The sequence below is a fragment of the Macrotis lagotis genome, chromosome 5, assembly GCF_037893015.1.
Source record: "Macrotis lagotis isolate mMagLag1 chromosome 5, bilby.v1.9.chrom.fasta, whole genome shotgun sequence".
In the NCBI taxonomy this organism is placed as follows: Eukaryota; Metazoa; Chordata; class Mammalia; order Peramelemorphia; family Peramelidae; genus Macrotis; species Macrotis lagotis.
In genome coordinates this window covers 254,336,186-254,350,293 of record NC_133662.1, presented here as the reverse complement: position 1 = coordinate 254,350,293, position 14,108 = coordinate 254,336,186, and the positions used below count along the sequence as shown (strand labels likewise).

The following is a 14,108-nucleotide window of genomic DNA, read 5'->3' as shown; positions in this document are numbered from 1 at the left end:
TTACACAATAAGGAAGCTAAGGTCTAAGTGCTGTTGGAATTTGAAGTCTAGAGCTGAATGGGACCTCAGAGACCATCGAGTCCTACCCCTTCATTTTACAGTAAGGATGCCCTGCGAATTGGCAGAAGACAGACCAGGAACCCCAGTGAGCATTTACTGAGGCCCAGGATCATTAAAGGGACTTACCCCAGATCATACAGATAATAAGTATAAGCGGCACGATTCGAAGCCAGGACTTCTGAATACTGAGTTGGCATTCTTACCTTTGTACCATACTGTCTCCCACAGACGTAAGCTTGAAGAAAATCTACATGGAAGAAGTAGCCTCTGAACTGCTTAATTTCCATCCATGACTATTTGATAAGATTATAGGAGTATCTGATAAAGGCCAAGATAATAATAATACTTAGTGGATGCAGTGATATATTGTTTTATATTGTGTTCCTGTACTTTTTTTTTTTTAGGTTTTTGCAAGGCAGTGGGGTTAAGTGGCTTGCCCAAGACCACACAGCTAGGTCATTATTAAGTGTCTGAGACTGGATTTGAACCCAGGTACTGCTGATCCCAGGGCCAGTGCTTTATCCACTGCACCACCTAGCTGCCACCTTTCTGTACTTTTCTATGCTCTTGTTGGCTTCCCCTTTAGAATGTAGGCTCCTTGGGAGGAGGGGCTATTTCATTCTTTAGATCTGTAAACAGCACCTCCCATAAGGTGTGGGCTCCTTGATTAGAAGGCATGACTACTGAACCTGTGAGAGTCAGAAAAGAACGGGACCAGGGGCCAAGTAGGGTGGAGTTTTTGAAGAAGCAAGACAGCAGGGGCCAGGGGAAAGAACTGAGTTAGAGGAGCAGGTTCAAATCCCACCCTACCATCACTTACTATCTTGGCATCCTTGGGCAGGTGAGTTCCTCTTCTGTGAAATGAGGAGAGTTCTTCCTCTATGGTAAGAGGAAGGAAAGTGAGTGATCGTGACTGTAAGTCTCGGGGTGGGAATGCCTGTCAATCATTTCCCACAACTTATCCATCCACCACCCATCCCAAGTACGCACACACATGCACACACACACACACACACACACACACACACACACAAACTCACACTCACATTCCCTCCTCTCTCTCCCTCTCCTCTCCCCACTCTCTCTATCTCTCTGTCTCTGTCTCTCTCTCTCTCTCTCTCATCTCTCTCTCCCTCCTTCTTCCTCAGCTTCCTTTCCTTCTAACCCTCTTTGGCTCTTTTCTTTCCCTCCCCCATGGAGATAGAGGATCTTGCACTGCTCATGAAGCAGAAGTGAAAGACCTGACCTCAGACATTTCTGAGAAGGTGTCATCACATCCGGCCTAGGAGTTGTGGTCAAAAATGGTGAAATTCACCACTGGACCCAAGAGGAAGACCACCGTCCCTTTTACTCCACTCTTCAGAAAAGTAGCTCAATTGTTCCTGTTGAATGAGTAACCATGTTGGGCCACGACCCTGGGAAGTTGCATGGTCGAGTAAGAAGTGTTGGATATAGAGTCTACAGGACGACTTCAAATCCCACCCTAATTACCACGCCTTAGAGCAGATCGCTTCTGGTCTCTGGTCTCAGCGTCTTCATCTCTGATCTTGAGACCTAGATTCTAATTCTGATCTTACAGCTGAGTGACCTTTGGCATTGACATTGTCCCTCTGGGGCCCCCAGTTTACTTATCCATTAAATGGCCATCCGAGGCTTCAAGAAAGCACCCAGCCAGCAACATTTACTGATTTTGTTGTTCTTTCAATCATTCCAACTCTTTGTGACCCTATTTGGGGTTTTTTTGGTCATATACTGGAGTGGTCTGCCATTTCCTTCTCCAGCTCATTTTACAGATGAGGTAACCAAGGCAAGTTGGGTTAACCAGGGTCATATCACTGGTATATGTCTAAAGCTTGATTTGAACCTGGGAAGACTTCAGGCCTGTGTTTTATCCCCTACACCTGTTTACTTGGTAAAACATGATGCTTTATCTACCTTTTGGGCCCTCCACCTTGCCTGGCACCTACATACAGTGGTCAGTTAAGCTAGCAACTTAATTATGGTAGGTAACTTAATTTTATCAAGAAAAACCTGAGGGACTGAGGGAGTCATGTAGACTGACCAAAGCTGGGATGTGAAGCCAAGGTTTTGCTTCTGAATTCCCTGCCCTTCCCATCAGAACACAGCAGAGAGTAGAGCAGACTAGAAGACTTACTTGGATGGGGGTTGAAGGGAGGACTTGAGAGGCAGAGGTCACTGATCTGGTCTGGGCCCTGTCACCACCTTGCCGTGTGGCCTTGGGCAAACAACATTGAACAGGCTTCTGTTTCCTCTACACAGTGAAGAGGTTTAAGGAGATAATTTATTTTTCTTTTTTAAGTGTTACTGATGAGATTTTGTAGTTGTTTACTTCACAGTTAATCCCAAATATCTGTCTTTCCCCTTGAGAATCAAACCTTCCCTTTATATAAAGAAAAACAGTTAAGTAAAAAATATCCAGAGCTGAACATATACAAAATCTGCCTTCTTAGTCCCCTGCTTTGATGCTGAGAGGGAGTGTGGTATATTGCATTATCTATTTTCCATTAACTTTTTTTTGATTTTCCTTTTTCTTTCTTGAAAAACTGTTATGATTTTTTTGGCTTTATATCAAAGTTATTTTTGAAAGAAATAATCTATCACCCATTCCAAATTGAACGTTTAAGCACAGAACATCTAAGACAAACAGTTCCATCTGGCAAGTCACTTAATCTCCCTTGACCTTCATTTGCTACTCTATAAAATGAAGGTGGGGTGACTGAGCTGGACCCTGAGGCTCCTTCCATCTCCAGAGCTTAGGTCCTACATAGGGGACATTCTGCACCCATTGTCCCCTTGCTCTATGCTCTGGGGCAGGGGATAGGCTGTAGTATCTGCTCCCTGGGAGCCCCCCCCCCAAACCATTTCTTAATTGTTCACAGCTGGGCTTCCTCTTCATGCTCTCCTTGCTAAGTCTTGTGCCAGATTTTTTTCTAGATCTTCTTATATCACTTAGCATCAGTTCATACAAATCTTCCCACATTTCCCTGAATTCTTCACATTTGTCATTTTTTATTGCATAAAAATATTCCATTCCATTTCTAGATTGCATTGAACTAGATAAACCCTAAGGTTCCTTCTGTCTGCCGGGCCCTGCAAAGGGGTTGGACTAGGATCTGGACAGATGGGGTTCTGTGCATTGTGTAGACTGCCTGAGGCAATGACCGGGGGAGGGGGGGACACTGATGCCCAGAGCTTTCCATAGGCTCAGAAATCTCTGGACACTGCCATGGCATAGGACATAGCCCCTTCTGCCAATGCTATCACAACAACCTGGCATCAGCTTATGGCTCATACTGATATAGTGAGCTTTGTCCCTAGGACAACTTGGAATTGGAATGAGTGTGTCCAAGGTGTGAAATGTCTTCCAAGTATTTCTTGTGACACATGGGAGAGCACTGCCTTGGAATCAAAACGAGTTCGAATCTGACCTCAGACACTTGACTCTTACCACGTCACCTTGGATGAATCACTTTACCATGATTGCCTCGCATCCAGGGCCATCTCCAGTAGTCCTGATTCATATCTGGGTCACTGGACCCGGATGACTCTGGAGGAGAAATCAAGGCTGGTGACTTGGCGCAGCACCCACTCACTCAGATCCAGTTCACGTGCTTGTCATGGCATCACCTCCCTGATCTTGTGAAAAATGAAGGACAAACATGGGCTCTGGAGGGGAGAAGTTATCGATTCACAGATTTAGGCTTGATGTAAAGATCTTCCTAATAATTAACACTCTCCAGAAATGGAACAGCTTGCCACAGCAGATAGTGGGTCCCATCTCACTAGATGTTTTCAAGCAAAGACTGTGTGATGACCCATCAGGAATGTGGTATGGAGGTTCATCCTTGGACCTCTAGGGTACCTCCCAATGCTGAGATACTATGGTCTTGGAAGGCAATGGAAGCATCAAAAGCCTTGGCCACTGGCCAACTGCAAGACTGCCCTTTCTGGATATCTAGCTGGGATTAGCCATGAAATCCCACATGTCAAGTCTTGACCACACTTAAGGATGAGAATTGTCTAAGGACCACCAGCCTGCCTTGAAGATGCCCAGGCATCCTTAGGAGATCTCTTTATGCTTGGGGCCACCCTCCAAAGATCCCTAAGTGTTCCAATATTCAGGCTGTCCTCAGGATCTATAAGACATGTTTGCAAACAGTTCGTTGTAAATCCAAGTACCATTTCCCATTGTGATCCTTCTTCAGCTGGCTGTAGCTGGCAACATTTCAGCTGCCAGTTTTTCTATCTCCTTCCCTCCTTCCACTCCCGATGTAGTAGGTAACCAGTTAAGTTGTGTGGTCCCCTTAGCCTTTCCGGGCCTCGGTTTCCCCATCTGTAATACCGAAATAATATGGGATCAGAGATAGGTGGAATGTGGGTCTCTTTGTGAGATCCACTGCCAATATAGTAGTTAATATGGTGCTTATCCTATTATCCAATAATTATCTAGTAATCTGCATCTTCCCTTGTTGATGGCCCCAGAGAATCTCCTTTGCACTGCCCCTTTTGAGGATAAGCTCTTTGAAGGCAAGGACTGTGTTTTTGCTCTCTTTGTGTCCCTGGGGCTTAGTGGAGTGCCTGGATCTCGGGCGTGCTTCCTAAACACTTGTTGGGTTTTGATGAGAGTGAGTTTAGTATTTTTTTTCATTTTATCTTATAAAGCCAAGTTTTCCTATAGCAGCTAAACTTGATTAAAAACAGACACTTGTTAATGTGTTTCTTTGGCAGTCTTGCAGGGATCTCAAATCTCCATCTTTCTGAACATGGATCCTCACAACAGGCAAACACACAAAGTTCCCCATGCCTTTTTACTCAATAATTCTTAGTAGTAGTTTATTAAAATTAGTCATTTCAAAATGAATGAATGTTGGCCTATATTACTGACTGACCTACAGCTTCTTGAAACATTCTAGGAGGAGCATAGATTTAAAAATAATGGCTGATCACTAACATTGATGTAGCCTTTACTGAAGCCAGGCACTATGCTAAAAACTATCAGGATCTCATGTAATACTTGCAACAACCCTGAGAGGGAGAATCTTTTCTTCGACCCCTTTCACAGATGGGGAAACTGAGGCAAGCAAAAGTTAAGTGACTTGCCCAAGGTCACACAGCTAGACAGTGTCAGAGGCAGGATTTGAACTTGGGTCAGGCCAGGCTATCTACTGTACCACCTAGCAGCCCTAGATTTAGAATGGAAAGGGACATCAGAGGTTTCCAAGTCTAGTTCAACACTCACTTTTTACATTGGAATAAACTGTGGCCTGGGGAGATACCAGCAGTAAGCACTGAAGCCAAGGTTTGGACCAAGTTCCCTGAGACATATTCGGCAGAGGGGAGGGAACGTAGGGAGGTCAGAGATCCAAAGGGAGCAAGCATCAGGAAGGGTGAAGCAAGACTGGGCTGTCCAATCTGCCCCTTCTCTTTATAGACCAGGAAACTGAGGTCCTGAAGTGGCTGACCCATGGTCACAAAAGCAGCATCACAGGCCACGATGTGACCAGAGCTTTAGATGTCACCTGGACCAACCCTACCATTTTTGAAGCTGGAGAATTGAGTCAAGGCAACATTGGGTAGGACTTAGTAGATGAGGAACCTGAGCCCATCTACCATGCCAACAAATTGCAGTCAAAGATTGGCACTAAGGACCCAAAATCCAGGGGTTCTTTTCCCATGTCATATTGAATCTGGTCGGGGAGAGAAAGGATGGTGCCCAGGAATTGGGTTTCATATGGTGGGTGATGAGGCAAAGTCCTTAGTGGATTTGGGAAGACCTGAACCCAAGACCTGTCTCTGACACATCCAGACTGTGTGACCCTGGACAGCCCATGTAATCTCTCAGCACCCCAAGGCAGGAAGTTGCAGCCTCTTGTAGGGTGTCCTCATCAGCAGTAAAATCACAGCTCCTCTACCCCAGAATGAGAGGAAATTAAGAGGAAATGAGGATTTCCGAATCAGGGATACTCAGAGCTCTCTTTGAAAAAGACTCATTTGGCAGTTTGCAGTTACCGGAGTGGTCTCCCAGGGAGAGAGCCTGGACACAGGAAGGACACTGGGAATGACTGTGGTCAGAGAGGAGCAGGGCTCAGACTAAGAGTGGCAGGGGGGGAGCACAGGGCAAAGCCCATCTGTTGGCACCAAACTATCTGTTACCACAGATGTTCCCCCAGTTCTCTGCGTAGGGTTCCTTGCTGGCTCTGCTGGGTAGGGCTGCCGAGATGCATGGAACATGGTCCTGGTCCCTAGACCTAGGTTATAGGCTATGAGAGAGAGAAAGAGAGGCAGAGAGAGAGAGAGAGAGAGAGAGAGAGAGAGAGAGAGAGAGAGAGAGAGAGAGAGAAGAGGATGAGAGAAAGATAAAGAGACATAAAGTGAAAAAAATAGTGAAAAAGAGAAAAAAGAAACATACAGAAACAGTGAAAAAATTGAGAAAGGGAAAAGAGACAGAGTAAAATAGAAAAGGCTTAGAAAAGAGAGGCACAGAAAGAAAGTAAAAAAGGAGACAGAAAAGGAGGCAGAGACAGACAAGAGAGAGAGACAGAGAATGAAAACGAGACAGATAAAACTGAAAAAGAGAAGAAACAGACGGAGCTAGAAGGGACCTTAGAAGTCTCATTTTACGGATCAGGAAACTGAGGACTAGAGAGGACCAGCCACACGTGGTCAGCAGCAGACCCTCTTTCCCATCTGTAACCAAGCATCCCCATCCCACTACAAGGTCTTCCTAGAAAAGACATGACCCAATGCCAAGTGGTCAGAGGGCACAATGGAAGGCTGCCATGTGGTTGAGGACCTGCTGAAGCAAGAGGGTAGGAGGCCTTTTTTGGGTCATGAGGAAGTTGGGAAAGATAGATGGGTTAGATAGGGAAATGATCTCCCTGCTTTCAACATGTTCTGACTCCCCAGCTTGGATGGTGTGGTGTGCTGGGCCACACCTCCCCCCAGTCTATAAGTGCCTATTAGGGGCTGACTGAGGGGTGGGGGCACCGTCTAGACGGCATCTCCTCAGAGAGATCCAGCCAAGGGCCCTTGAAGCTTTTACCTCTGACACCCCACATTACAGCCCATGTGGGCTCCTGGCCAAGTTCCTGAGGAAGGGCGATTGTCTGATGGAGCTGATGTTTCCTCTGTGGCTCTGAGGAGGCTGAGCAAGGAGGCTGGCTCTGGAGGAAGCTGAGGAAGGGGCTGGGAATTGCCCAAGTGCCAACCACCTGCATATGGGGGTAGGGCTGAGAGGGTCAGAGCCCCCTTTCCTCCTGGATCTGGCATCTCAGCGCCAAGTTCTGAAGGCTTCCGACTCTCTTGTTAGTGCAGAAGCAGCCCCAGGGAGGTCTACCCTTCTGGACTGTAGGGCCAGGGACTGTGCCAACTCAGCTCTGCCATTTGTTCATGATAGTCATTTAGTAATACTATGGGGTGGATGGATGGACCTGTCAGGACATCCCCCAGGAAGGATGGAGGGTCCTTATCATTTAGGATTGTTCCACTATTTGCCTCCCTGGTATTTGTCTGCTCAGTTTCTGGCATTCAGTAGGGGCTTGATAATTGCTTGTTAAGTGATTGAGAAATGGATGAATGAATGAATGTAGCTGAGGATCTCTCAAAGGAAAAGAGATCATTTGCAGATTTGGGCCCCTTGTTCAGTGGAAAGTCAGAGGACCTGTGTTCAAATGCTACCTCTGTCACATCCTTTGTAACCTTAGGAAAGTCATTTCACTGCCTGTGCTTTGGTTCACCCAACTCTAGGAGTTGGATTAAATGACCTCTGAAATTCTTTCCAGCTCAAGAACAATGATCCTATGATTTTAAAATTAAAATGGTAGAAGGGAGGACATTTGGTTTTAATTTTGGGGGTTTGGGGGATTTGGGGTTTTTTGCAAGGCAAAGGGGTTAAGTGACTTGCCCAAGGTCACAGAGCTAGGTAATTATTAAGCATCTGAAGCTGGATTTGAACTCAAGTCCTCCAGGGCTGGTGCTCTATCCACTGTACCACCTAGTTGCCCAAAGAGAGGAGATTTGGAAAGAAAAAACAACCAAAGTAAAAAGTCCTATTTATTTTTATTTTATACTCTTAAAAATGTTATTATCAGAAGGTGTCAAGAGAGGCTTCGCAGACATTGGGGCCCAACAAGGTTTAGACTCCCTGGACCAGATGCCGACTTAGGTCCCTCCCAGATCTCAAATTCTGTGATTCTATGAACTATTTATGGAAGTAGCATTGGACAAGGGTGTTCTAAAACCATGTTCTGGTTTCACCAGAAAGGAAACTGAGGACTGGAAATGGTGGGGAGTTCATCCATGGGGTATTCTCACTCCAAATTCAAGACCTTTTCTATTCCCCTCTTCCCAGGTCTTCCATAACCTCCACTATATGCTTGCTTTTCTCATTACCTCCTCCTCTACCTACCTTTCTCTGTTTCTGCCTCTATTTCTCTCCTCTCTTTTCTCTCTCTGTCTCTGTTTCTGTCTCTGTCTCTCTCTCTCTCTGCCTCTGTCTCTCCCCCTCCATCTAGTTCTGTCTCATTCTCTCCTTGTTTCTTTTTGCTTCATTTTTTCTCCATCTTTTCCCTTTCTCCTCTGACCTGCCACTAGTCTTTTCTAAACCACTTGTGGGTCCTCAGGCCTGAAGCATCCCCCGCATCAGGCCCTGGTCTAACTTCTCTCCTGGCTGTTCCCCCCCTTCTTAGCCTTGCCCTGAAGTCTTAATGAGGCGGCCCTAGAGCTGGGCCCTGGCCAGGAGCTGTGTTCGTGACTGGGTAGAGCCCAGCTGGCACCGAGTGGGCAGGGCCCATGCCCTGCTTCCCATAGGAAAACAGTGGGGTGATTTTTCCCCCCTGGCTGCAGCCCTGTCTAGGCAGCCTCAAGGGGGAAGAGGATGGGAGTAGGAGGGCTGCCCGAGAGAAAGACGTCCTTCCTGTGGGTGGCTGCTGATAATTGGCCCTCCGGAACCAGCCTGGTACAGAAGGGCTGGGTCAGGAAGCCGGGCACAATACTGCTCTTTCAGGGGAAACACTGGATGGTCTCAGGGCCTCCATGACTCCAGGAAAACCCTGGGAACAGCAAGTCCTGGGGGGTGGGGAGGTTCTCAGCTGCGGGACCACCCGGAGCACCTATCCCTCTCACTGGCTGGCCCAGGGCACCCTCAGAACTCAGTATTTGTCTTGGTTTGGGAGGCAATAGCAGTCTGAAGGTGGAGGATGGGCACGTGCCTCATAGACAAACCAATCAGCAGAGTCAACTATAGCCAGAGATGTGGGGTTCACCCCCCTCTGCCCTGGTGATCCTTAATTCAGCTCTTTGGGGAGGAGGGACTGAGAGTTCGGAGGGATCTTTGTGGGCAGTAGAGTCAGGAAATCACCAGATTGTTCTCTGAAAAACTTTAAAAAGAATAAAATTCAATTCTGGCAGGACTACAGGGAAGCAGGCCCTTTCCATGCCCTGGCACCATCAGTGATGCTCCAGGTGGCACAAGAACAGTTTATCCAGGACATAAGAAGAGATAGAACCTGATCATCTCCTTTGATCCTTTGCTCCGCCTGTCCTATGGACATCACTTAAGGGAGAGAGGTTCAACTGTGAGAAAGTGACTTAGTGGCGGAGAGGGGAACTATGGGAAGCAATTCTGTCTGGTGACTGGGGAATGGCCAAGTAAATCCTTGTCTAGTAACAAGAAAGGGCCACATTTAAGTGGCTTTTTGAGATTCATTAAAGCACTTTCCCAAGATTGTCTCATTTGAGCTCCATGAGGTTGGTGATCTTATTCCACCCGTCTTACAAGTGGTGAGACTGAGGCAGAGCTAGGCTCCCTGGAGCTCTTCCATAGAGCCTTTATTGAGCTCGTACTCTCCTCCAGGGATGGGGCAAGACCCTGGCACCCTGGAAGAACTTAATAAAGCCTTGTTGACTTGAGTGACTTGCCCAGGGTCACACAGTAAGTGGCTGAGGTCACATTTTAACTCGGGTCCTTCTGATCCAGAGGTCTACCCACTGTGCCACCTACATTGCTGGTGAATCTGTAAGCTAGTATTGGAGAGAAAGGCAGGAAGGGAACTTCCTGGGTGAGGACCCTCCCTCTGCTGATGCCTTGTGGCTTCCTCCTCTGAAGCTTTGGACCCCAAGAGGGTGACTTTCCCAGAGTTCCACAGTCTGCATATGTCAGGGGAGGATTTGAACCCAGGTCTTCCTGGTTCTGAAGCCTGATTCTGACCGTACCCATTGGCCGAGCGATTTCATTCTGGGAGTTCACTGTGGAAGGTTGCCCTGAAAAGGAAATGAAACCCCCATCCCTGGGGTCCCAAACTAAACATTACTACAAAGTCCTGGCTGCTGAATGGGGTTGGTGAGGAGTTGGGGCTCATTGGTGGAGTGGAATGGTATGACCAAATCAGCCCATCTCCACCAACAGCTCTGCTCCGTCTCAGCCCAGCCACTCTGGGCCTCAGTTTCCCCATGTGCAGGGTCCTTCCTGCTGGACCCCTGATGCCACATGATATGGCAGATATGTCAGAAGGTCAGAAAAGAAGGGAAGGAAGTGTGTTTCTCTTGTCAGTAGTTCTGATGTGGTGGACTCTCTTTTACCAAGCCGATGGGCAGACTGAACCAAGCTATGGACCCTGGCAGCCGGCTGAGGGGGCCGAACCAGGATGGTCAGGGAAGGCTTCCGAAGTGGCAGCTTGGGCCGCTGGGATGGTTGGGGCCCCTGTTTGTCCTAAATGATCAGCTCCCAGACTGCATAGGGAGCCTGGTGGGGGAACCGCTCTGCCTCCCACCCTTCCTGCCCCTTCCTTCTGCCCCCAGAGAAATAATGTTTCCTTGGTGAATGAAAAGCTTCTCTTTGTGGCCTTCCTTTAATTGCTGTGTTGTGTTGTTGAGCGAATGAGTGGCAGCCCAGGGGCGGCAGCTGAGGCTAACAAGAGGCCGGCAGTAAATCCTGCTGGGCAGGCGGGCACCAAAGCCAGCTGGCCTGGGAGCCCAGCCCCTGGGGCCCCCACCCCCCCACAGCCCCCGAGGCCCCCGGGCCTCCACAGCCCAAGGGGGGCCCTGGGAAGGGGCCAGGGGGCAGGGGAGGGCTGACTCAGGGAGCAGAGGACGGGCCACCTCCGAGGCCACTCTGCTTATTCATCTCACCCCCTTCTCTACTGTTTGTTTTTCAGACGGTCAGCATCAATAAAGCTATTAATACCCAGGAAGTGGCCGTGAAGGAAAAACATGCCAGGAATATCCTTTTGGATGGTGCCCAGAGAGATGGGCCCTGCAGGGGTCTGCTTGTGGGAAGTGGAGGGGGGGAGGCCTTCTGCCTGGTTTGGGCCTGGGAGGTGGAGGAGAGATCTTCTGCCCAGCTCAGGGGGCTGGGAGTTGGGGGAGAGGGCTTTTGCCCAGTCTGGGGAACTAGAGATGGGGAAGAGGCCTTCTGCCCTGTTTAGGGGGTTGGGAAGTGGAGAAAAGAGGCCTTCTGCTGGGTTTGGAGGAGCTGGGAGATGGGTAGAGGTCTTCTGTCCAGAGATCCCCTACCTGATTTGGGGGGACTGTGATTAGGTCTAGTCCCCACAAAACTGAAAGTACTTCAATGTTTGGAGCATGAGTAGATTTTTGGTTCATGGTGGAGAGAAGGCTAAGTCTAGAAAAGAATCCTAGAGGCTTTAGTCTGATTCGCCGGCTCCAATTTCCAGATTTATCCTGGGGGTCCTCCTAGCATTTCCCTTTGCACCCTGTCCCTGATTCTAGAAAGATATTTCCATTGAGTTAATTAAGGCCACATTTGCACGGCCCTGGGCCTTAGAGTGGGCTCTACCACCCTGTTTTTGTCCTTCAGTTTGACCATACTGGCCACACACTTGGCACAGCCAATAGCTTGTGGCTCCCTTGAAAGTCTCTAGAGTAGGACTAGCAGGTAAAAAGCTCAGTGGGTGCTAGTCAAGGCTTCTTTGGGGATCCAGGTCCACTTAAGGGGACCTTAGGAATTCCAGCAACCACAGAAAGGGGGATGGAAAGACCCCCAAAAGGAGCCAGCGAGTCCCACTTGAGTAGGGGCATGTAGAGGCTTCCATCACGTTGGCAGAGTCCAGGGTGTGCCCACAAGCATCCGTGTGGCGATGTAGACAGCATCCCTGGCAAACAGAAGCCTTGAGTGTATGTGCACAAGGTGGAACTCTGAAGAGAAGTTGACACCAGTAGAGGCTGAGCTTCGTTGGAGCCAATTCAATACAGAGAAGAGTCTAGAAGGGGGAGGGGACAGGGAAGAATAAGACTGGGACTGAGACAATTCTCAGCAGTTGATGATGTCACTGTTATTGCTCTGAGGACACCCAGGACTCACAAAGAGGGAATATGTCCAATAAGCCCTAGTCCCTGCATCAGACCTTCCTGAATTTTGATAAATGAGAAAAAAGTTCCTGACCTAGCCAGGAAAAAGAAAATCACAGCGTCTCTGTGGTGGGAGAAACAGTCAAAACTTTATAGTGCACCCTATACCAAAATAGGACACCCCCCCACCAGAACCTCCCCAACTAAGTGCTTTCTAGCTTCCATTAGAGACCTTCAACCACCCACGATGACCCATTCCTCTCTGGAACAACTGTGATGGTTGAAAATGCTTTCCTTACGACGAGTGCAACACTGTCTCTCTGTAACCCATTGGTAGCGCTTCTGTCCTCTCAGGTCAAGTCATCATCCTCATGACTTTCAGATATTCAAATGACCTGGGATCTCACTAATGTAGGCATTCTCTCCAAGATATAAATCTCAACCCATCCATGCCCATCCATCTCACGCAACTTGACCATGTCTTCCCATTATTTCATCACGGCAGTGGGAGGTCCACCCAGCAGAGTGGAGGCCTTCCTCTCATTCCATGGGCTATCCTATGGGCTGCTAACTTCCTTATTTATGCACCATGAGCAAGCCCTTCACGCTCACGGGCCAGGACAGACTCTGCTTTTCCGTCTATCTCTTTCCTTGTGGTTTCCTGCCACAGAGAGGCCCTTCCTCACCTGGCCATGCCATGAAGATCCTTGTTCCCAGGGTCCTGGAAAGAACCCATCCTCTGCTTCACTCTGACACTTCTTTGATGACATCTTAGACACCACTTAAGAACTAGCATTATGGTGCTTTTATTTGTTGATCTTCACAACAATGTTGGCAGGTAGGAGATAGGTGATGCACTCCCTCCCACTCACCCCCCTCTTCAGCCTCACTAGTGTCCTATGATTTAGTCCAAAAGGGAAATGAAATGTTAATGAAAGGATGGACCTTTGTTTCAGAAAAAACCCAGGGTCCCTAAGAGATCCTGGGCTTTTAAAACTTTTAAAAGTTAGCCAAAATCTTTTGAAGTTACCCAAAGATAGTCTAGTTCACTGTCTTCTGAATTCTGGGCCTCAGTAAGTGACCTTTATAGAGTCTGTCAGATGGATGGATGGATAGATAGATAGATAGATGATGGATAGATAGATGATAGACAGATGGATGGACAGACATAGACTTATGGACAGATGGACAAATGGAGATATAGAGATAAATGAGATATAGATAGATAAGGTAGATGGAGAGATAAGAGAGACAGATAATAGACAGACAAAGATTAATAGATGAATGGATGACTGGATGGATGGATGGATGGATGGATGGATGACTGGATGGATGGATGAATAGATGAGGTAGATAGTTAAAGAGATGATGGTCACATTCAACTTAGATCAATGTATACCATGGAAACAATGTAAAAACTAACAGACTGACTTGTGGGGAGTGGGGGGGAAGGAAGCAAGATTAGGGGAATAATTGTAAAATTAAAATAAATAAATCTCAATAAAAAGATGATGGTGATAGATAATGGATAGATAGATAATTCTGATAAAGAAGTTCTGTAACCAGGGCTCTTAACCTCTTTTTTGGTGTTGTAGATGCCTTTGGCAGTCTTGAAGTCTATGAACCCTTATCAGAATAATGTTTTTAAATACATAAAATAAAATACATGGGATTGCAAAGAAAATCACTTGTACTGAACATTATTGAAATACTTTAAAAAAAAA

The 14,108-nt window shown here is 47.5% G+C and overlaps 1 protein-coding gene across 2 annotated transcripts in view; it reads left to right on the top strand.

Moving 5' to 3' along the window:
- The window catches only part of HIP1 (huntingtin interacting protein 1), a 123,376-nt gene that overhangs the window by 60,683 nt on the left and 48,585 nt on the right, over positions 1-14,108 (top strand). For both annotated transcript variants that reach the window (XM_074189444.1, XM_074189445.1), the window contains exon 2: positions 11,235-11,298. In XM_074189444.1, coding sequence (XP_074045545.1) covers positions 11,235-11,298 — 64 coding nt within the window. The remainder of the gene's footprint in view (positions 1-11,234; positions 11,299-14,108) is intronic.